Below are 23,622 nucleotides of genomic sequence, written 5' to 3'. Positions count from 1 at the left end.
CTCTTGTAGGGCCCTCTACATATTGCCTCAGGAAACTTTCTGAACACATCTGACAAATTCCACCCCATCCAAGTCCTTGGCACTATGACAGTGCCAATCTATATTACGCAAGTTAAAGTCCCCCACAATGCCGATCCTATTGGTCTAACTAGCCCATATTTGGATCCAGTCCACAAGAGTCAGATTCCCTCTGAAATTAGCTCCCTTTTGCTTTGTATTTCATGCTAGATTTTTCCCCTTTAAATATCTCGCATTGCCTTTAACTCACGAGGATGTGGTCACTTACTTGAACATTGCAATGAGCAGGTTGAGCAGCAGGATGTTGGTGAAGAGCAGATATAAGCAGAGCAGAAGGATGGTTAGCCACTCGGGAAAGATGGGTTCTCCAATGCTGTTATGTTCAGCACACTTTGGCTGATAGGGATCAGTGCCGTTCACGCTGCATTGATTGAGGTCAAACCCCGAATCTTTATGTAAGGGCAACAAGAGTTAGTTGACAATTCTAACCTTTGGACACAAATAAAATTGCAATCACATTTTTTGCTTTCTTTTAGTTATCTTTCCCATTTTAAAACACATTTTTGCATTCTCAAAATCTGGCAAAGTTACAATGATCTTGATATGAATGCAGGTGTGATTAATAAGTTCCCTGGTGATATGACCATTTTTGGGATTGTTGATAGCAAGGATATCTTTAGCTGATAGGGTGGCATTGATGACTGGTGAAATGTTCAGAGCAATGGCAGAAGGAATATAGTCCTGATAAGCATGATGTGATGCGCTTATCAGGATTATATTCTGGTAAGTGCACCACTTGTAATATTATTGAGGATAAATAGAATATTTTTCCCAGGCAATGTAGAACATGGTTTAAGATGAAAGGGAAGACATTTAAAAGAGATCTGAGGGATACATATTTCACACAGAGGGTGAACATCTGGAAATAGCTGATAGAGGAGGTAATAGAGACAGATCATTTTACAATGTTTAAAAAGGCATTTGGCCAGGTACTTGGATAGAAAAAGCAGAATGATCAATATTGCAGCAAATGGGATATCATCGATAGGCATCACCATCAGCATGGATAAGATGGGCCGAAAGGACCTGCTTTGTGCTGTACAATTCTGTAATACTAGGCCAACATTGAGAATCTGGAGTACCGTGTATGGTTCTGGACACCCAACAAGAGGAAGGATGCAGATGTACAGGAAAGGATACAGAATAGACTCGCCGTGCTGGTGTGGTCTGTTTCGAATAGCATGTCTCAGCTGTGTGAATAGACTGTTCTGACCAAGTAATCAATATCACTCTGTAGCCGATGGCTATCCTTGCTATCAATAATACCACCAATTTTCATATCATCTGGGAACTTGCTAATCATATCTTCTACATGCTTTTCAAAATCATCGTAACTTCTCCAGATTGTACTGAAAGACAAAACTGTTCCCCACAGCAGTGGTGTCTAAAATTAAAGGGTATTTGTTTAGGGGAAGAAATACGGTTTAGAGGTGATCTGAGGGAGATTGCTTTTTCATGCATAGGGTAGGTGGAATCTGGAACACATTGTCTAAATGATTGGCAAGGGGCAGAAGTGGAAGTGGAAGACAGTGAGCTGGTAATGATTGTTGCCTTTAACCTAGCCATTGATATGGAGATCATGAAGTCGACAAAGGGAAAGGTAGATGAGAAATGGACTATATGAAAGAGAACACAATGAAAATCAGTTATAAAGATGGTGATCCTGTTGAGACCAAGAAGTAACAGAAATGAATCAAAGATAAAGTAGAGGATGTGGGTGAAGGGTGGTGGACTGGCAGGGATGGCCTGAATAATACTGAAATGAGAACCATTCTATATTTATCACAAAAATACAGGCATAGTTTGGACCAACGCAGGATTCCATAACCACTCTTTGGGTTTGTTAATGGAATTTATGTCATAGGAGCAGAATTAGGCAATTCGGCCCATCGAGTCTACTCCGTCATTCAATCATGGCTGATCTATTTTCCCCTCTCAAACCCATTCTCCTGGCTTCTCCCTGTAACCTTTGACACCCTTACTAATAGTCACAACGGAGTCATGGAATCATACAGTGTGGAAACAAGCCTTTCTGCCCAACTTGCCCACACCAGACGGCAGGTCACAGCTACATTAGTCCCACCTGCCCACATTTGGTCCAAATTCCTCCAAACCTGTCCTATCCAGTACCTGTCTAACTGTTTCTTAAACATTGGGATAGTCCCCGCCTCAAATACCTCCTCTGACAGCTCATTACATACACCCACACTTTGTGTGAAAAAGTTACCCCTCAGAATCATATTAAATCTTTTCCCCTTCACCTTAAATCTATGTCCTCTGGTCCTCGATTCACATACTCTGGGAAAGAGACTGTGTATCTAACTGATCTCTTCGTCTCATGATATTATACACCTCTAAAAGATCACCCCTCATCTTTCTGTGCTCCAAGGTATAGAGTCCCTGCCTACTCAACCTCTCCCTATAGCTCAGACCCTCTAGTCCTGGCAACTTCCTCATAAATCTTCTGCGCGCCCTTTCCAGCTTGACAACATCTTCCCTATAACATGGTGCCAAGAACTGAACACAATACTCTAAAGGCAGCCTCACCAACATCTTTTATAACTGCAACATGACCTCCCAACTCTGACTGATGAAGGCCAATGTGTCACAAGCCCTTTAGTCCACCCTATCAACCTGCAACTCCACCTTCAAAGAACCATGCACCTGCACTCCTACAACATTCTCCAGTGCCCTATCATCCACTGTGCAGGTCCTGCCCATGTTAGACTTCCCAAAATACAACACCTCACGTTTCTCTGTAAAAGAACGTGTCAAATCTCCGCTTTAAAAATACCCAATGTCAGCACGTTCCACTTCAGGTCACAGCCTCAGAATAAAATAAAATCTTTAGAAAGGGAGAGGAAGAGAAATTTCATTAATGAGTGTGGTGATTAATCTGTGAAATTCATTGCCACGGACAGAGACCGTCATTGGGTATTTTTAAAGCAGAGATTGACAGATTGTTGATTAGTAAGCACCGCCATTCACTGTGATCATGGTTGATCAGCCACACTCAGTACCCCGTTCCTGCCTTTTCCCCATATCCCCTGACCGCTATATTTAAGAGCTCTATCAACTCTCTCTTGAAAGCATGCAGAGAATTGGTCTCCACTGCCTTCTGAGGCAGAGAATTCCACAGATTCACAACCCTCTGCGTGAAAAGGTTTTTCCTCATCTCTGTTCTATATGGCTTACCCCTTATTTTTAAAGTGGAATATTCTTATTTTTCATGGACCGAATGGCCTACTTCTGCTCCTATAAACTTATGAACTTGTCACTCACAATGGTGCACTCTTGAGGTGTTTGCTTTTGGCGGGCAGGCAGTATCACCCAGTCTGTTCTATCAACTGGATGCACCAGATATAGTCATAGTCATACAGCATGCAAACTGGCCCTTCATGGAACTATGTACCTGCACTCCTAGATCCCTCTGCTCTACAACACTCCCCAGTGCCCTGCCTTTCACTGTGTAGAATCAGCTCTGATTATACTTCCCAAAATACAGCACAGTGACGCAGTGGTGGAGTTGCTGCCTTACAGCGCCAGGGATCCAGATACAATCCAATCTATGGATGCTGTCTGTACAGAGTCTGTGCGTTCTCCCTGTGACCATGTGGTTTTTCTCCAGGTGCTCTGGTTTCCTCCCACATCACCAAGACGTGCAGGTTTGTAGGTTAATTGGCTTCTGTAAATTGTCCTTATCGCGAAGGTTAGAACTAATGTACAGGTGATCGCTGGTTGGTGCAGACTCAGTGGGCTGAAGGGCTTGTTTCTGTGCTGTACCTCTAAACTATACTAAACCTTACACTTCTGTGTACTAAACTCCATCAATCATTCCACAGCCACCTGCCCAACCGATCAAGATCCTGCTGCAATTTTTGACAACCATCCTGACTATCTACAATACCACCCACAGATATTTTGGGGAATATCAAGCAAACATGGGAAATTCTCCTTGTAGCATTTTGCACTATTTCTAAACCAAATTATTTGACACCAATCCTTTGGCATTTATGGGTGCAAATTGACAATTGTATATCCTACATTATAAAGTAGCCCCATTGGCGGAGAATCCCTTTGGCCATGGCCTGGTTTGAACAAGGGTCTTTTCCGCGAGCTGGTGGCTCTACACATTGAAATGAAGAGGCGACTTACAGCTGATATCAGTCGGGATATCTCCATAGAGCATCAGGTATGACTTGTACACAACCCCGTGGAATATCCAGTTTAGCCGTTCGTCGTTGTGGATGAGGATGGCATGATTAGCTACACCATAAGCCACAATTATCACAAACAGCAGGAACAGAAAGAAGAAGATGTCTTTCATCTGTAGAAAGAGAAGCTTCATTGAACAATTCATGAACACACACTATTTTCAGCATGACAACCAGGTGTTAAGGCATTGACAATATGTCCAATGTAGATCTTGAGCTGGTAAAACAAGTCAGTAAAAGAGATAAATATTAGTCATACAGCATGAAAACAAGCTCTTCCTCCAAACTTGTCCATGCCAATTAAGATGCCCAACATAAGCTAGTTCCATTTGTCTGCAATTGGCCCATTTATTTCTAAACCTTTTTCTATCCAAGTACCTCAGAGGTCGGTGGAGGCCGGTTTTCTGGATACTTTCAAGAGAGAGTTAGATAGAGCTCTTAAAGATAGTGGAGTCAGGGGACATGGGGAGAAGGCAGGAACGGGGTACTGATTGGGGATGATCAGCCATGATCACAGTGAATGGCGGTGGTGGCGTGAAGACCCGAATGGCCTAATCCTGCACCTATTGTCTATTGTCTATTTTTGAATGCTTAACTACCTCTTCTGGCAGCTCATTCCTAATATACACCAACCTCTGAGAGAAGAAGTTGCCCCTCAGGTTTCTATTAAATCTAGTCCCTCTCACCTTAAACCTATGTCCGCTGATTCTTGACTCCCTCATCTATACTCGTCATTTACCATATTTGGCCTCAGCCTTCTATGCCTTAGTGATACAATACAATACAATACAATACAATACAATTCAATTTATTGTCATTTGGACCCCTTGAGGTCCAAACGAAATGTCGTTTCTGCAGCCATACATTACAAAACAAAAAGACCCGAGACACAACACAGTTTACACAAACATCCATCACATCGTTGTGATGGAAGGCAAAAAAACTTCTCTCCACTGCACTCTCCCCCCCGATGTCAGAGTCAGAGTCAAAGTCAAAGCCCCCGGCTGGCGATGGCGATTGTCCCGCGGCCATTAAAGCCACGCCGGGTGATGCAAGGTCGCGCACCGGGTCTTGGTGTTAGAGCCCCCGGCGGGTGCTCGCAAAGTCCCGCGGCCATTCCAAGCCGCGCGGGGCGATGGTGTAAGGCCCCGCTCAGGTGCTCTTCAACCCCGCAATTCGGGCGGGAGAAGTCGCCGTTGCGGAAGCCCCGAAAAGCGGTCACCCAGCAGGGACCCGCGGGCTCCCGGTGCCGCCGTCCGCCAAACCCGCAGTTGCAGCCTCCGAACCTCCGGAGGTCGGGTGGCAGCAGCGCTCCACCACAGCTCCACCCGCTCCGGACTCGGCCAGCCCCGTGACGGTGAGTAGTCGGCAGCTCCGCAGCTGGAGCCCCAGGTCGTTCCTGTTGGAGGCCGCTCCACGTTGCAGCCCCAACGACTACGGAGTCCCGACAAAGAAAAGGTCGGGTCTCCCGTGCAGGGGAAAGATTTTAAAGTTACCCCTCCCCCCACCCCACCCCCACCCCCCCACACACATACCCCAACAAAAAAAATAACAAAAACTACATAAAAACGATACAAAAAATAATAAAACACAGACGGACTGCAGAGGCCGCTGCTGACGAGAGTCGCGCCGCCCACCGAGCGCTTGATCCAAGCGCTTGACAAGATGCTGCCTAAATGTTTGTCTATCTTTCTCCAGATTCATGTGAAAGATTGTGCATTCACAATACATCTGCATAAGATAACCCCCTTAGCCACTTGCACTCCAAGGAATGAAGTCCAAGCCTGTCCAACCTATCTCTATAGCTCAGGCTCTCAAGTCCTGGCAACATCCTTGTAAATCTTCACTCTTTGCAGCTTAATTATTACGTCTCTACATCAGAAATAATACACTTGCCTTAGAGAGAGTGCAGCAGGATTCATCAGACAGATTCTTGATATGGCAGGACTATTGTAGGAGGAGAACTTCAATCAACCAGATCTATATTCACTGAAGTTTTAAAAAATGAGTCAAGTCCTCATGCACACAGACAAAATTCTGATTGGCTGACAGGCTTGATGTAGTGAGAATGTTTCCTCTGACTGGGTGGGGTTGTTTTCACCCAGGGAGTTGTGAATCTGTGGAATTATTTTACCACAGAGGGCAGTGGCGGCCAATTCACTGGATGTATTGAAGAGAGAGTTAGATATAGCTCTTATGGCTAACGGAATCAAGGAATATGGGGAGAAGGCCAGAACGGGGTACTGATTTTGGATGATCAGCCATATGATCATATTGAATGGTGGTGGTGGCTCAAAGGGCCGAATGGCCTATTCCTGGACCTATTTTCTGTGTCTATATTTCTTGAACCTGGGAGCATAGTTTCAAGATATGGGGGTAAGGCATTCAGGACAGAGATAAGGATGGTGAAACTCTGGAATTCTCAACCACAGAAGATGTTGCAGGCCAAGTAATGAATGTATTTTAGGCTGGTATTAATATAGGCCGTCACTTGCCCTTTAAATAGAGTTGCAGAATCAAGATTGTGGAATAAGGGAAAATATTTTGATCAGATAGATGCTAACATAGGTAGAAAATATTTGCAGGAGTAGGCCACACAGTCCTTTGAGTCAGCTCCTCCATTCAATGCAATGATACTCTATCTTAGTGGCATTTCTGCTTGCTCCTTATATCCATCATGTCCAGATGAATACTGTGTTCACCTGGAGAGTGGTTGTAATCTGTAAGAGGCAGGAAATCGCACAACATTTAAGAAGCATCTGGATGAGCCTTTGAATTGAACAGACATTGTCGGCTAATTCTAAAATACTCTTCCACTGACATTTCAACTATTTTTGCTACTACACTCTCTAAATTAAATCTGGTATTGGCCTTTTTCTTAAGGATTATCAATGTACTCTCTCAAAAAGCTCTCCTGTGTATGTACTTGAAAATTGTTAACTACACTTTTTATAAGTGAGTTAAGGGCCTGTCCCACTATGGCGACCTTATTTGTGAGTTCAGGGGACTCTGCGCTCACCACAAGCTCGCCACATGGTCGCCACATGTTCGTAGGTTGTCTCTGGTAAGTCTCCTTCATGGTCGAGAGGAGTTCCCACATGGTGGTAATTATTTGCGGCCTCATATTGAAAAATGGTAGCCATGAAGAAAATCGATACTTTTGAAGTCGTAGTGCAGTGGTAGTGGGGTCACGTTGTAGGTAGTCGAGGTAGCCGTAGGTAATCTCCCTTGCTGACCAGGTATTTTAATTGGCTCATTGGGGGGAAAAAACGTAAGTACGAGTTTTCAGGAACAAGGAAAATCGACCGGTAATGTTAAAATGCCCGCTAAACTTCACTGCTGGTATTTCTGTCTTATTAAAAGTAGTCTGGCTTCTTAAAAGTGTCTCCACTCCTTCTACCCCCGTCTCCCCTCCCTCCTCCCCTCCCCGCTCTTTTAAAGGACTTACCGTACACTGTGCTTAACCTTAACCTTCCTGTTCATGGCGGGTATCACCTTGGCTTTGCACCGTGTGAATTTCAGACAGTTCTCCCCTACTTTCCCTGGGCCCCGCCTTTGCGATGTGTTTGTGTGTGTGTGTGTGTGTGTGTGTGTGTGTGTGTGTGTGTGTGTGTGTGTGTGTGTGGTCCACGCTGACGGTCGTTCCAGCTCGTGGTTTTTCGGGCAAGTGCCCCCGAGCTTGAAGGTCGCATACAGTCCGCTGAAAAGTTGCGTAAGTGGGACAGGCCCTTTAATATAGTGGAAGTTGAAATCCCCTAATTTGCTACTGAACTGTGCTATTAGGAGGTCTATCATATACCCTCAGCAAATTAATTTTCCCTTTTTATTCTTAAGCTGCATTATTGTCTAATTTCAAGGGCCTTCTAGGATATATGCCTTATTAGTCCAATGATGCATTCATTAAGTGTCAGAAGGAACTGCAGATGCTAGTTTACACCGAAGATGGACAGGAAACGCTGGATTAACTCAGCAGGCCAGGCAGCATCTCTGCAGAAAAGGAATAGGTGACGTTTTGAGTTAAGGCCCTTCTTTTGACACTGGAGAGCAGGAGGAATTACAGAGGTGCAGCGGCGGAGGGTGTTGCAGAATCTTAATCGGAAAGAGGAGGAGACCTTCTTCAAAGTAGCCATACCTTGAGGAGATTTTGTAGTGAAGCTAACAAAAAGTGTAGGAAAGAACTGCAGATGCTGGTTGGCAGACAAAATGTGTAGGAAGTCATGACAGGGAGCTGAGACAGGTTAGAGCAGTGTGGGTGTCATACAGTCATACAGCATAGAAACAGGCCCTACTGCCCAACTTGCCCATGCCTCATCTACGCTAATCCCACCTGCCCGCTCTTGATCCATATCCCTCTAAACATTTCCTATCCATGTTCTTGTCCAAATGTCTTTCAAATGTTGTTATAAATTCTGCATCAACTATCTCCTCTGACAGCTCGTTCCATATACCCACCATTGTGTGTGTGTAAAGGTTGTTCCTCAGGTTCCTCTGGGTTTTTTTTTTCCATGAAAAGACATTTTGCCAGCAGCACAATAGCAAATGATCGAATACAACAGTTCTGAACTTATTTGGATCAAAGAAAATGGAAAAACAGTGCTAAAACTGATACGCGCTAGTCCATTTAAATGGATTAGCACTTTTGCGATCTTCCAACATCAACTGGTTGTAAGCGATTCCCAGAGTGTGGAAAATTCCCCCAGCTTGAGGAGGGTTAGATGTTTAGTGAGCAGTGTACAGTGCTAGGTACAGTGCTAGGAAACACCAGGTAGACGGCCATTGTGTCCAGAAATGTGGTTGACCAGGCAGCCTGAAATTATGACTGAAGTGCAGGGGATTACAATGCCAAACAAAGGCATCGTAAACTCTCTGTGGTGCTCAGACATGGCAGTCCTGTTCAACTCCTGCTCTACGCACTTGCAACGTCTGGTGGCGAAGTGCCGTCACTTCTACCTCCCGAGGGTAGTCACTTCTATCATCATGACCGCGGTCTACATCCCACCCCAGGCAGGCCACCGTCTAGCACTGGAGGAGCTACATTCTGTGGTTAACAAACACAAGACAACATACCCTAATGCCTTTTGTATCTTAGCCAGGGACTCCAACAAGGCCAGCTTGTCTGCCGAGGGCAATTGAGGCATTGAGTACTGTGTTTACAAGCCTGTAATTGAGCTGCTGCAAGTAAGAATTTCATTGTTCTGTTTTGTGACACATAACAATAAAACATTCTTGACTATTACTTTTTTTCCCTCTCTCCTTAAATCTCTGGTTCATGATTGAAGACTGTGCATTCACTCTATCTATTCCCCTCGTGATTTTATACAACTCTATAATATCATCCCACAGCTTCCTGTGTTCCAAGGAATAGTCCCAGACTGCCCAACCTCTCTCTGCAGCTCAGGCCTAGCAACATCCTTATGAATCTTCTCAGCACTTTTTGCAGGTTAACAACATCTTTACTATAGCAGAATAACCAAAAAAGGGACACAATGTGGCCTCACCAACATCTTGTGTGAGTGTAACATAACATCACGACTTATATGATCAATACCAATGTAGGTACATCACTCTACACACTATTGCCATTTTATGAGAAAGGCTTGCCTTTTAACTTACCAAATTGTAACATCTCATACTTGTCCATGTTAAATTCCATTTGTCTATCTTTGGCTCATTGTATCAGTTCATCTGGACCCTGGTGTAATATTTTACTTCGGAGTCACATGAGTGACTACGTGAAGAAGGGCCGTCCGTCTGCGTGCGCGTCATTACGTCTGAACGCAACACGCACGACGGACTGGCAGGCACTGAGTCCTCCGAGGCCGTCGGGATGAGCAGGTAAGGGAAGTTGAATCACTTACCTGCGTTCTTTCGGGCTTGAAGTTTTTTTCAGAGCCCAGATGTCGAGGAGACGGCCCGCGGGGATGTCGGCTGCCGAAGACCGCAGCTTTCCAAATAGCGGGCGACGGTCTTGTTCCTGACATTAGCGCCGACAGCAGAATCGGCAGGAGACTTTGCGCGGGAGCAGGAGCTCCATGGTTGACCTGCGGGACGTAATACCACCCGCAAGTCTAAACGAACCCGTTGACTCAGATGAGTCCGGGGAAGAGGGATACCCTCCCTCAACGGAGAGCGTCTGAGGACGACTTCTCCCACATGGAGCAACTTATGGAGAAGTTGCTCCAACAATAATCTGCTCCAAAGGAGGGAGCAGTATCAGCACGGCCTACAGCAGTGCCGGTGCCGGGAGCCTCGCACATGGGGCAGCCCAATGTCTTCCCCATTGGAGGGGGAACTACATGTGGAAGAAACCACTCTGAATCAGAGTACAAAGAAGAGGGGGGGGGGATCCTTCCCAGGGACAAGCAGAAGAAAGGAAGTAAGTAAGTTTTACTTATATTGCACTGTTAAGTCAACACCAAAATGCTTTACATAAATGGAATAATAAGCTTCCATACAAACAAACAGAAAATAAGTGCTTCTGCAATCATCCAGGTTCCACTGGGTGCTTCCCTGGATGGAATCTAGCTCTTGACAGCCCGGGTATTATGGAGAACCCGCAGGCAGCAGCACCTGTTTTCAGGGCTGCACAAATGTCTCCTGCTCTGAGGAGAGGAGCATTCATGGTCCATTTCAGTCTGACCAAAGCTAGAATCTCATTTAGGTCCACTGGAAGGGCCATGTCAGCACAGGTATCCTCAGGGGCCTGTGGCAGCACCTGTTTTCAGGGCTGCCTACGAACCTCACTCTCAGTGGAGGGGAGTGTGAATGATCAGTAGGTAACTGATCTCGAATTTAAAGTATGAACATACTGAAGCATGCATATGGCCTCAAGAGCCAGCAGTTGGCAGAATATCCGCATAGGCGACAACACACCCCACACCTCCATAGGGGGTAAGCGGTTCACTGAATCCGGTGGTAGCTTGAAAGCTGGGCACGGAAATATGATCAGAGTCGTCTTTCAAGGCAGACTCAAAATAATGGCCAGAATTGTCCTACAAGGCAGGCTCAGTATGATGAGACCAGACCCAAGCAGAGGTCGGGAGAAACATGGAATCCACACTCCTTACCAGTCCTACTCCCAATCAAGGAGAGAAAAGGAATCCGCATCAGGGACCTTTGGGCTTACCACAAGACCACCGGTAGCCATGGAGGTAGGTGGGTCTGGGTTTACTGAAACAAGGGATTGTGGAGCAGTTACATGTTGGTAATTTACTCTTGTGTTCTTGTTCAAAATGACAATAACATGAAATTTCAGAACTGGTTTTTAAAAAAACAAAAACAAAAACAAAAAAAAAACAGATAATAACGTGATAATTTTACTGCACAACATACACAGGTTCCAAGCAGACTTGGAACTTGGACTGGAATTGTCTTCGAGGCAGGCCCAGTAATTTTGGGCAGGATTGCCATTCAGGACATGTGACAGATGGAGGATGTCACTTCATCCAGGTTTAACTCATTTGTGCAGTATAGACTTTTAGAAACAGTAATTTTGTTACGGTCTAACTACTGTTTTATAGGAGCTTCCTATAAAATGGTCACATGGCATGCATCGACCTCAAAGATGCATACTATTCGGTGTCTATTCACTAAGAACAGGAGATATTTGAAGTTTAACTGGATGGTATGGATCTGCCAAATGGGTTGACATCAGCTCCTAGACTATTGACAAAACTACGGAAACCAATTCTGGGTCTACAAAGGTCTCAGAACCACATAGTAATGGCATATTTGGACAATTTCATTTGGAGTCACCAAGAATTGGCAGAAGCATCAGTCAAAGCAAACCGAAACCCTGTTTGATAGAATTGGTTACCTCATCCATCCAGTTAAATCAAAATTGACACCTACAAGGGTAATTGATTACCTAGAATTTACTATCAAAAACAGTAAATATGTTGGTGACTTTGCCTAGGGGCAAACGACTATATTAATCAAGCCTGCTATGACCTGATAGTCAAATACTAGCCATCTATCAGGAAAACAGCGAGTGTAATTGGCAAATAATAGCCGCATTTCCAGCAGTACGTACGGGCCTTTGCATTACCAGAATTACAGCGAGCAAAGGAACGAACACTCAGATTCCATGCAGGCAAAATTGCAAAACTATGGATTGCCAGCAGAGGCCATTGTTGAATAACTACGGTGGATAACGAACGTGAGAAAGCTCAAAGTAGATTTGCTTGAAAGCCATCAAGGGTTCTTCAGACCTATGCTAGCGGCTAAGGATGGGGAGCCACTAACACAGTCTAGAGCTGTGGGGGCAGATGGAATGAGCAGGAGTCTGTAATTCTCCAACACATGGAATCAATTACCCAGAATTGTTGGGGGCACAATTTGGACTCAAGGGTTTCTGTAGCAATATGCAACCGGTGCTTGTTCAAATTCAGATTGATAACACCACTGCCGTGGCACATATCCATTAACAAGGGTGGTGTAAAATCTGTATCTTACGACAGATTGTCGAACCTCATTTGGCACTGGTGTATCAAGAGGAATATTTGGGAAATCTACGAGGTAGATATAACACGGTGACAGATGCTGGATCACGGATGTTTAATAACAACACAGAATGGATGTTGAATCAGGCAGTATTTAACGAAATAACTACATGATTTGGCATACCAGATTTGATCTATTTGCATCTAGACTAAACCATCAGTTACCCAGATATGTGTCCTGCAAGCAGGATCCAGGAACAAAGGCAGTGGATGCTTTCTCCCTCAATTGGGGAGGATTGTTTATGCATGCTTTCTGCAAAATTGTCTCACAAACCGATGCTTGACCAAAATCAAGCAAGACTAAGCCACAGGCATATTGGTAGTGCCAGATTGGCCTACGCAAGCCTGGTCCCCAACAATTTTGGGAACTATAGTCCAGCCAATTCTGGCTGTACCCAAGAGCAGGGACCTCCTAGTGAACCCAGTTACAGGGAGTAATCATCCACTACACGAACGTATTAACTTGTTGGTCTGCAGATTCTGAGGAGGCCATTTCAAGGCATAGGACTGTCCGAACAAATACAACACAGTTCGGATAACAGATGTCTTGGAGTTTCCTATCAACTCTGTACTATAACTATAAACAAAGTTATAGTGCAATCAATAGTGCCAGAGGCGCACTCTCCTCCTATCTGATGCTGCAAGCAGGGCACGGGTCGATAGGAACGCACCCCTTTACAACAAAATTCATGAAGAGAATTTACAATCTAATACCTCTAAGACCAAGGTACACGGACATGGGATGTGATCGTGGTACTAACCCTACTTTGACAGTGGGGACCACCTATAACTAACCCTGAAGGTGGTATGCTGACAAAGAGTCCAGACACTGCAAAAGCTATGGTTGGACCACATGACCACCAATATGAACAACATAACATTCGTAATCAGGAACCTGATATAAACATAGCAGGCCAGGAATGCCAGGGATGGAGATCCAGTTCTTGGCATATCCAGAGGACCTACGGTTGTGGGTGTGGTAACATACTAACACCACTATCTGAGAGTTACGGAGAACCACAGAGGCTCAGAACAGACCAGAAGGTGTCAACACAAACCATCTCCAGATGGTCAAAGGGGGTAATGGCGGTAACAGAGTGAACGTTCATATGGTTAAATCTCACTCCACCAGGGCTGCATCTACGTCGGCAGCAAGAGCAATGGACGTGCCTCTTGACAACATCCTAGTGGCTGCAGGATGGACGAATGAAATAACGGTCCACCGGTTTTATAACAAACCTATTACCGGACTGGGGGCTGTTTGCACGTACCATTTTAAGTTCTGTCCCATAGTTTACCCCCAAGGTTGGGAGGGGAAACTAGTTTTAAAAAACTTTTCTTTAATTTAAAGCATCAGTGTCCTTACTTAACTACGTAATGTCTGAATGCTTTAATGATTACACGCATCCATGGTCAATCCATTCAGGGTGTGACGCCTGGATTCGTAACCGGCGTAAAATCACAGAGCTTTGAAATCTTCACGTAGACTCCGAAGTAAAATAGTAAGATTAAACGAGAACTTACCAGTTTGAAGTTTGATCTTGATTTTATGAGGAGTTACGATGAGCGATTACGTGCCCACCGCTCCCACCCTCATACTATCAAGGTCACATGTAAGTTCTAGTTTCTTCAATCTTACTATTCTCAGGTCTTCTTTTTATCTGTGATTTAACACCGCTGCTTTGAAGATTGACGCGCACGCAGACGGACGGCCCTTCTTCACGTAATCGCTCATCGTAACTCCTCATAAAATCAAGATCAAACTTCAAACTGGTAAGTTCTCGTTTAATCTTACTATTAGATAACCTTCATAGTCCACTACACCACTAATTTTGGTGTGATCTGCAAGTTCTCTGGATGCTTTCACGAGAGAACTAGATAGGGCTCTTGGAAATAGCGGAGTCAGGGGATAGGGGGAGAAGGCAGGAACGGGGTACTGATTGGGGATGATTAGCCATGATCACATTGAATGGCGGTGCTGGCGCGAAGGGCCAAGTGGCCTACTCCTGCACCTATTGTCTATTGCAAATCTATACCAACTGCATTCTCATCCAAATCGGGAATATAGATGCTGAACAATGTTGGACCAAATACTGATCTCTCTGGCACACCACTGGTCACAGGCCTCCAATCTGAATAATGACAATTCCATTCCCACTCTCTGACTCCTTCCACCATGCTAATATTACATTAACTTGGCTAGTTCATGCTGAATCCCGTGTGATCTAACCTTCTAGACTAGCCTACCTTGTGGCACATTGTTGGGCGGCAGATTTTGACAGAGCAGGTCTTGCTTCATGACCCTGATTCTCATTACTACTTCTTGACATTGTCAGGCTCAGAGCCTTACTTCTTTTCTACCAGAGGGGCTCAATTAGTGAGTCTACCCTCGAGGGAAGATGACAAAGTGGGTTGTGAATTTTCTAGATCATTGAAAGCTGTTTTTCACATGGGTGACACATACATAAGAAAAGCAGGTTCAGCAAGAGCTCACCATCATCTCCAGCATGATAATCTTTGGCCCAAGTGTTTTACTGACAGTGAAGATGTGCATCAATCTCAGACAATAAATGATGAAATCCAGGGCAAAAATGACCCTTCCATGGTAAAATGTTGCTGGAAACAACCTGAAATGGCAAAACAAGATGAGAAAGTGGATGTGTAGGAAGGAACTGCAGATGCTGGTTTAAATCGAAGATAGACACAAAATGTTGGAATAAGTCAAAATGCTGGAGCATCTCTGGAGAAAAGGAATAGGTGATATTTCGGATTGAGGCCTTTAATTATAAACTGAGAGAGGAGAGTGTAGATCTTGTGCCCTGAAACGATTATTTAGAGCATTCCATTCTTTAAGAAATTTGAACAGTGTGAAATTCACAAGTAACTCCTTCTTGTTTTTCTGCATTATATCAGAAGTCAACAGCATATTCTATATGGAGAGTTCTTTAAAGGAGAACTGCATTAATAACCTGATAAAAAACAGTATTTTCTTTAAAGAAATGCAAAGTCAATTGTTTAGATCATTGGTCTAAATTCAACAAACCCGTTGAGTGCTTATGCCCCTATCCCACTTAGGAAACCTGAATTGAAACCTCTGGAGACTTTGCGCCCCACCCAAGGTTTCCGTGCGGTTCCCGTAGGTTGCAGGTGGTTGCCGGAGGTTGCAAGTAGTGGAAGCAGGTAGAGAGACTGACAAAAACCTCCGGGAACCGCACGGAAACCTTGGGTGGGGCACAAAGTCTCCAGAGGTTTCCGTTCAGGTTACCTAAGTGGGACAGGGGCATTAAAAGAACTGGTACTGGTTTCTGCGAGGGAGGTTTAAATTAGCTACTGAGTTTGTAATTTTAGTGGGAAGCTAAAGCATGTCTCCAAGAATTTAGAAGAGTGAGCAAGGGTTGAAAGGATTTCTTGTATGCAACAGTTGTAATGCAAGATTTGTAAAGTAAGATGGAAGGGCTATTTCCTTATAAAGAAACGTGAGAACAAAAATTGATGTGCTTTCATCTGATGAAGTGCGAGAGAGGGCAGAGAGGGATTTTCCACTAACTGAATTAATCATATGGATGAATGGCATTCAGGAGGAATTATTTATTCACAACTTAGACTTGGTTACTAGGAAAGGTTGTGATGTTGGTGGAAGAGATACATATTGGAAACATATTGAAGCACAAGTATGTTAGGTACAAATTGCAAGATTTGAATTATTATATGCAGTTCTGGTTGCCACTTTTCAAGGTAGACAAAATAAGGAGTAACTCAGCAGGTCATGCAGCATCTCTGGAGAAAAGGAATAAGTGACATTTTGGTTTGAAATCCTGACAGTGACAGGAGAGGGAAACTAGAGGTATACAAATATTCAGAACAATCTGAGTTGTCACTGATGACCAAGAAAAGGTGGAGCCCACAATAGTCCATTGTTGGCTGTGGGTGATAATGAAGGGATCATAGAGTCACAGTTATGCAGCATGGAAACAGGCCCTTTGGTCTAACTTGCCCACACTGACCAACATGTCCCATCTACAATAGTCCTACCTGCCTCATTTGGCCCATATCCCTCTAAACCTGCTTATCTTGTACCTGTCTAAATATTTCTTGAACATTGTGATAGTACATGCCTCAACTAGCTCCTCCGGCAGCTCATATCATACATCCACCACCTTTTGTGTGAAAATGTTACCCCTCATGTTCTTATTGAATTTTTCTCCCTCACCTTAAATCCATGTCACCCCGATCCATTCCTTTCATGATTTTGTACACATCTATAAGATCACCCAACATCCTCCTGTGCTCCAAGAAAAAGAGTCCTAGCCTGCTCAACCTCTCCCTCCAGCTCAGGCCCTAAAGTCCTGGCAACATTGTCTCTACTGTGTAAGATAGAACTGATGCATGGAAGATTGCTGGTTGGCGCAGACTCGGTGGACCAAAGGGCCTGGTTCCATGCTGCTGCTCCAAAACAATACCTTATCAACACTGCTTTAGCACCTTGGTATCACAGTGAGTATGAGGAGTGTTATCCCTTAGTTGGCTAGGGCGTGCGGTTGGATGTGAATTTTATCAGGGGGTAAAATACGCGAATGGAACAGCCCCAAACCTGCAAACGAGCCCAACTATAAAGATCAAAATAGCAGCCACGTCCATCAGATTCCATGCGCTGTTGATATAAAGGAGTGCCTTCTTTCGGAATCCAAAACTGTCTGGATCGTAGAGAAACTGCAAAGCAAACAAATATCAAGTTAGATAAGGGTTAAGACAGATCACTATTGTAATATTACAATGGTCTTGACTTCTCCATTCCTCTTACCCAACCAATCTCAAGCACTCCGACTGCACATCCCCCCGTTCGCTCAGTACCAATCCCAATATTAGTTTAGTTTAGAGATACAGTGCGGAAACAGGCCCTTCGGCCCACCGAGTCCGCACCGACCAGCGATCCCCGCACATTAACAATATCCTAAACACACTGGGGACAATTTACATTTATACCGAAGCAAATTAACCTACAAACCTGTACATCTTTAGAGTGTAGGAGGAATCCGAAGATTTTGGGGAAAACCCATGTGGTCACAGGGAAAACATACAAACCCCATGCATAGCCGGGATCAAACCCGGGTCCCTGGCATTGTAAGGCAGCATCTCTATCGCTGCGCCACTGCGCCGCCCTCATCATTGTCATCAGGCCCGCTGATAGAGAGGTGCCATTGTAGTCTGACTAGTCGATCTCGACCATGCAGAGGCCTCATATCCAACACTTGATCCCACCAACGAGCACCAGGCCACCATTTCCCACACCATTACAGATATTATTGCCACTATGGATCTTCCCTTCAATCTTATGGTTCCCCAACTCCATACTGCCCATTTCTATCTCCTTTCCCAAATAATGATCCGTCTGAAGAAGGCTTCAGACCCGAAACATTATCTTTCCATTTCCTTTCACAGATGCTGCCAGCTATTGAGTTCCTCGAGCACTTTGTTTATGCTCAAATTTTCAGCCTGTGCAGCCTCTCATTTCCCAATAGTATAGAGGCAGAAGCAAGGGGCTGTTTTGTTTGATAGCTGCTTAGTTAGAACGGAGCAAGGGTATATCTCAGCTCTGCTTGCACATTTTCATCCCATTTCCTCTATCCCGACAAAAATTCGGACTTTCTGAACATACCCGTAGATTCATTGTTCTATGCATAGCTGTCTATGCATTGGGGTCTGTGCAGAAAGCACTTCCTGGTTTCACTTCTCAACTGTATTCCTAATGTTACTCTATTCTATTCTATTGAATATCCAAGACAAGTGGGCTTGGATTTTAGGTAGTTCGAGGAACATTTCAAGGAGATTTGTGGGGCAAGTATTCTTTTTACACAGGGTTGCAGGTGCCTAGAATGCGCTGCCATAGGTGGTCATGGAAGCTGATATGTTAGCGGTGTTTAGGAGGCTTTTAGATATTTAGGCATATGGATATGCAGGGGATGGAATGATGCATAACACATGCAGGTATAGGAGCTTAGACAATAGGCAATAGACAATAGGTGCAGGAATAGGCCATTCGGCCCTTCGAGCCAGCACCGCTATTCAATGTGATCATGGCTGATCATCCCCAATAAGTACCCCGTTCCCTCCTTTCCCCCATATCCCCTGACTCCGCTATCTTTAAGAGCCCTATCTAGCTCTCTCTTGAAAGTATCCAGAGAACCGGCCTCCACCGCCCTCTGAGGCAGAGAATTCCACAGACTCACAACTCTCAGTGTGAATTAGTTCAAATTAGTTGAATTTGGTGTCATGTTCGGCACAGACATTGTGTAGGGCTATATTTAATTATGCTATTCTATAATCCCCAAGAAGAGATAATAATTTTACCATCACTTAGAGTCAGAGAGTCCTACAGCAAGAAACAGGCCTTTAGGCCAACTTCCAAGCTGACTAAGATGACCTGTCTACACTAGTCCCGTCAGACCATATCCCTCTACACCTTTCCTATCCATGCACTTGGTCCAAGTATCTTTTAAATGTTGTTATTGTACCTGCCTCAACTACCTCCTCTGGCAGCTTTTTCCATATACTGACCACCCCCAGTGTGAAAAGGTTGCCCCTCAGGGTCCTATGATATCTTTCCCCTTACTCATTAACCCAAGGTCCGTCCATTGGTTCTTAATTCTGCTTTTCTGGATAAATGACTGTGCTTTTATCCTAACTATTTCCCTCATGATCTTGTACACATCTAGAAGATCAACCCTCATCCTTGCCATTTTTGGTGTCTTTATTCAAAGTCCAAAGTCCGGTCTGCCTGCGTGCTCGATGTACTAGAACAGTTCCATGAAACAATGTCTCTCTCCTCGCCCGGCCATCTTTGTGTCCCGGGAGCGCCTCCTGCATCCTACCTGAAGGTGCTGGAGGCATTACAGTGGTTCACCCTCCTACCAGTACTTGCTCCTTGCATCAGACTTCTCCAGCTCCTTCCCGGTTATGCCGTCCAAAGAGCTTTCAAGCCGGTCCTGTCGACCGCCGAGCCTTCGGGTGGGTTCCCGCCGATTGCAAGCCTTCGGGCAAGGTCCCGCTGACCGACGAACCTTCATCTGGGTTCCCGGTCCTGCCAGAAGGTCCTCCCGGCGATCCCTCCTCTGAGGTTGGATAGCACGGGCAAGTCAGGCCTGCTTGCCGGGAGCGTCCCGGCCCGGTGCAGGCAGGCGGAAATAGTGTAGTAGGTGGGGCACCTTGTTTGGCATGGGAAAGGTGGGCTGAAAAGCATGTTTCCATGCTGTATAAATATGAATCTATCTACCTCCTCAACCATGCCTCCTCAAGACCTTATGTTTCAAGTTCATCCCTCATTTTTGCAAATCCGAAGAATGTTGACTTAATTTCTAATCTGCTTGATATAGGAAGACCCACTCATCCTTGGGAATATATTTTAGACTGCCTCCGATTTCAATATATCTTTCTTTAATTAAATGGTCCAAAACTGTGCACAGTACACCAGATGTAGCCTCACCACCACCTGTCTACAATACTTCCGAACCTCTAAACCTAAACCCTCTTGCAATGGAAGCTAATTTGCCTTTCCAATCACGTGCTGCACTTGCCCGCTAATCTTTTGCAATTCATGCATAAGAAGAGAGAACTCGCACTCTACCCGACTCATCTATAATCTTTCTCTGTTGAGATAATAACCTGCTTTATATTCCACACATTTTGTCTCATAGATGCGGCTTGACTCTCAGAGTAAGTTGGATCGTTTAGGTCTCACCTGTCGCAATTCTTCGCACACCAGGGTTGCAATCCAGGCGTAGAGAAGGTATTCTCTCCCGGAAGGCTGGCTGTGGAAATCAATCAGGATAACGTAGGAAAAAAGCCAGAGGAAGCCAAAATATGCCAACACATTCCAATAAAAGACCACCACTGGAGCTGTGTAGAATGCTCTCAGCTGCTGCCAACAGGATAAAGGCTTCACATCCTCCTCTTTGCTATAAAGAAAGCAGAATATTTATCAAAGACAAACAGCCACTTTCAATCTATTTAAATTGTTGAGGTAACAGATGCCAGAATATGGAATGGACTTTAGACTTTACTTTAGACTTTAGAGATACATTGCAGAAACAGGCCATTTGGCCCACCGATCATCCCGTACACTAGCACTAACCTACACACTAGAGACAATTTACTATTTCATCAAACCCAATTAACCTGCAAACCTGTACGTCTTTGGAGTGTGGTAGGAAACTGGAGCACCAGGAGAAAACCCACGTGGTCACAGGGAGAACGTTCAAACTATGAACAGACAGCACCCATCGTCAGGATTAAACCCGGGGCTCTGGCAACAAATCTACCACTGCGCCACTCTGCTGCCATTTCTTGGGCCTCATTCCATAAGTATCAGAATCCAATAATGGCGGGACTGTCATATGAGGAAAGATTGGAAAGACTGGGCTTGTATTCACTGGAATTTAGAAGGATGAGAGGGTATCTTATAGAAACAAAAAAATTATGAAAGGAATGGACAAGCTAGATGCAGGAAAAATGTTCCCAATGTTGGGGGAGTCCAGACCAGGGCCACAGTCTAAGAATAAAGGGGAGGCCATTTAAAATTGAGATGAGAAACAACTTTTTCACCCAGAGAGTTGTGAATTTGTGGAATTCTCTGCCACAGAAGGCAATGGAGGCCAATTCACTGGATGAATTTAAAAGAGAGTTAGATAGAGCTCTTGGGGCTAGCGGAATCATGGGATATGGGGAGAAGACAGGCACGGATTACTGATTGTGGATGATCAGCCATGATCACAATGAATGGCGGTGCAGGCTCAAAGGGCCAAATGGCCTCCTCCTTCGCTTATTTTCTATGTTTCTAATAGCCAAGGAAGAGATGGCACAGATTAGACAGAGTAAAGTTCCCTCTAGAGTGTGGCGACGCCTAACGGCAGCGGCTCGACTGCAGTCCGTCTGTCTTTTTTTAATTTTGTCTCGTTAAATGTATGTTTTTGATTCTAGTTTTTAATTCTTTTTTAGTTGTGCATATGTGGGGGGTGGGGGTGGGGGGTGGGGGAAACCGTTTAATTTCTTCCCTGTACGGGGATCCGACTTTTCCCTGTCGGGTCTCCGGTGTCGTTGGGCCTAACATTGAGGAGCTGGCAGAGGCCTCCAACCAGAACTAACCTGAGGGCTCCAGTCGCGGAGCCTGCGAACTCGCCGTCGAGCTGGCCGACTTCGGAGTGGGGAGAGCTGTGGTGGCGCGCGGCTGTGACCCGACTGCGGAGCTTCGGAGGCTCTGGCCGCAGCCCGGTGGACAGGAACATCAGGAGCTCGCAGGTCCCTGTGGGAGACCGCTTTTTGGAGCAACCGCAACGGCAACTTCTCCCGCTGAAATCGCGGAGTTTAAAGGACTCGGAGCGGGGCCTAACATCGCCCGGCATGGCTTAAACGGCCGCGGGACTTACCATCGCCCGCCGGGGGCTTTAACATTGTGAGCCCCAGTTACCTCGATGCTGGACTGCTGGACCGCGGGAGAAGAACAAAGGGAAGAGATTCACTGTGATGGATGTTTGTGTAAACTGTGTTAAGTGGGGGTCTTGTTTTTTTTGTTGTAATGTATAAGACTGTAGGAATGAAATTTCGTTCAAACCTTGTCTGTTTGAATGACTATAAAAGTCATTCTATTCTAGATAGTCTCATCAAACACTCCCAGTACAGAGATGGGACTGGGTTGATGGGAAGATTGTTGGGTTGGGAGCACCTGACTCCAACCAGTTTGTAGGAAAGAACTGCAGATGCTTGTATAAACCTGAGATAGACACAGAATGCTGGAGTAACAGTGGGCTCATCTGTGGGGAGAAGGAATGGGTGACGTTACGGGTCGGCAGTGAGTTAGCTGCCGTGGTCAGTGAGCTGGAGACTCAGGAGCAGAGAGCGGATATATTTATTCCAACTTGGTGGTTCGGAGAGTAGACTGAGCGGTCTTTTCTTTGGAGGAAGAAAGTTTGTACCGTAACAGCACCATCATCATGGGCCTTCACTCACGTTCCTACGCAAATTCATCTCTCATTTCTTTGCTTTTTGTTATTTGTCTGAATTGTAATTGTTTATAACATGGTGGGCATGGGGTTAGATCTGATGTCTACTCCATCCTCCCCTGCTACAGTTGTATCGCTGCAGTAGTTATCGCTGCTCTGTGACCCTGTCAACATAGAACATAGAATCGTACAACAGAGGAACAGGCCAATCAGCCCCCCATGTCTGTGCCAAACATGATGCCAAACCAAATCTTATCTGCCTTCACATAATCCATATCCCTCCATTTCCTACACGACATCCATTCCTTCCGTCCAGAGATGCTGCCAGACCTGCTGAGTTACTTCAGCATGTTGTATCAATCCTACATATCCATATGCCTATCCAAAATGTATCTCACATGCTACTACCCTATCTGGCTCAACCATTGCCCATAGCAGCACGTTCCAGGCACTCACCACCCGCTGTGTAAACAAAAACTTGCCCAACACATCTCCTTCAAACTTTGGCCTTCTCTCCTTAAAGCTGTGCCCCTAGTATTTGATGTATTTGATGATGAAAAAGATTCTGGCTGTCCACCCTATCTACGCCTCATAATTTTATATACTTCTATCAGTCCAACGCCCAGTCTGTTAGGTTAGACAAGCACACCTCTTCAACCCTCACCCTAAACACCGGCGTTCCACAGGGCTGTGTGCTGAGTCCCCTCCTCTACTCCCACTTCACCTACGACTGCACACCTGTACATGGTACTAACACCATCATCAAGTATGCAGATGATACAACGGTGATTGGCCTCATCAGCAACAACGATGAGTCAGCCTATAGGGAGGAGGTCC

General features: G+C 45.1%; 1 protein-coding gene across 1 annotated transcript in view; it reads right to left on the bottom strand.

Annotated features, from left to right (window-relative positions):
* The window catches only part of trpm2 (transient receptor potential cation channel subfamily M member 2), a 130,461-nt gene that overhangs the window by 27,262 nt on the left and 79,577 nt on the right, over positions 1–23,622 (bottom strand). Inside the window, exons 19-23 of the mRNA XM_033024204.1 lie at positions 20,529–20,745; positions 17,385–17,503; positions 15,288–15,420; positions 4,234–4,405; positions 287–467 (exon numbers count right to left, since the gene is read on the bottom strand). Coding sequence (XP_032880095.1) covers positions 287–467; positions 4,234–4,405; positions 15,288–15,420; positions 17,385–17,503; positions 20,529–20,745 — 822 coding nt within the window. The remainder of the gene's footprint in view (positions 1–286; positions 468–4,233; positions 4,406–15,287; positions 15,421–17,384; positions 17,504–20,528; positions 20,746–23,622) is intronic.

The sequence above is a fragment of the Amblyraja radiata genome, chromosome 7 (genome assembly GCF_010909765.2).
Source record: "Amblyraja radiata isolate CabotCenter1 chromosome 7, sAmbRad1.1.pri, whole genome shotgun sequence".
In the NCBI taxonomy this organism is placed as follows: Eukaryota; Metazoa; Chordata; class Chondrichthyes; order Rajiformes; family Rajidae; genus Amblyraja; species Amblyraja radiata.
This window is presented reverse-complemented; position numbering and strand designations above follow the sequence as displayed.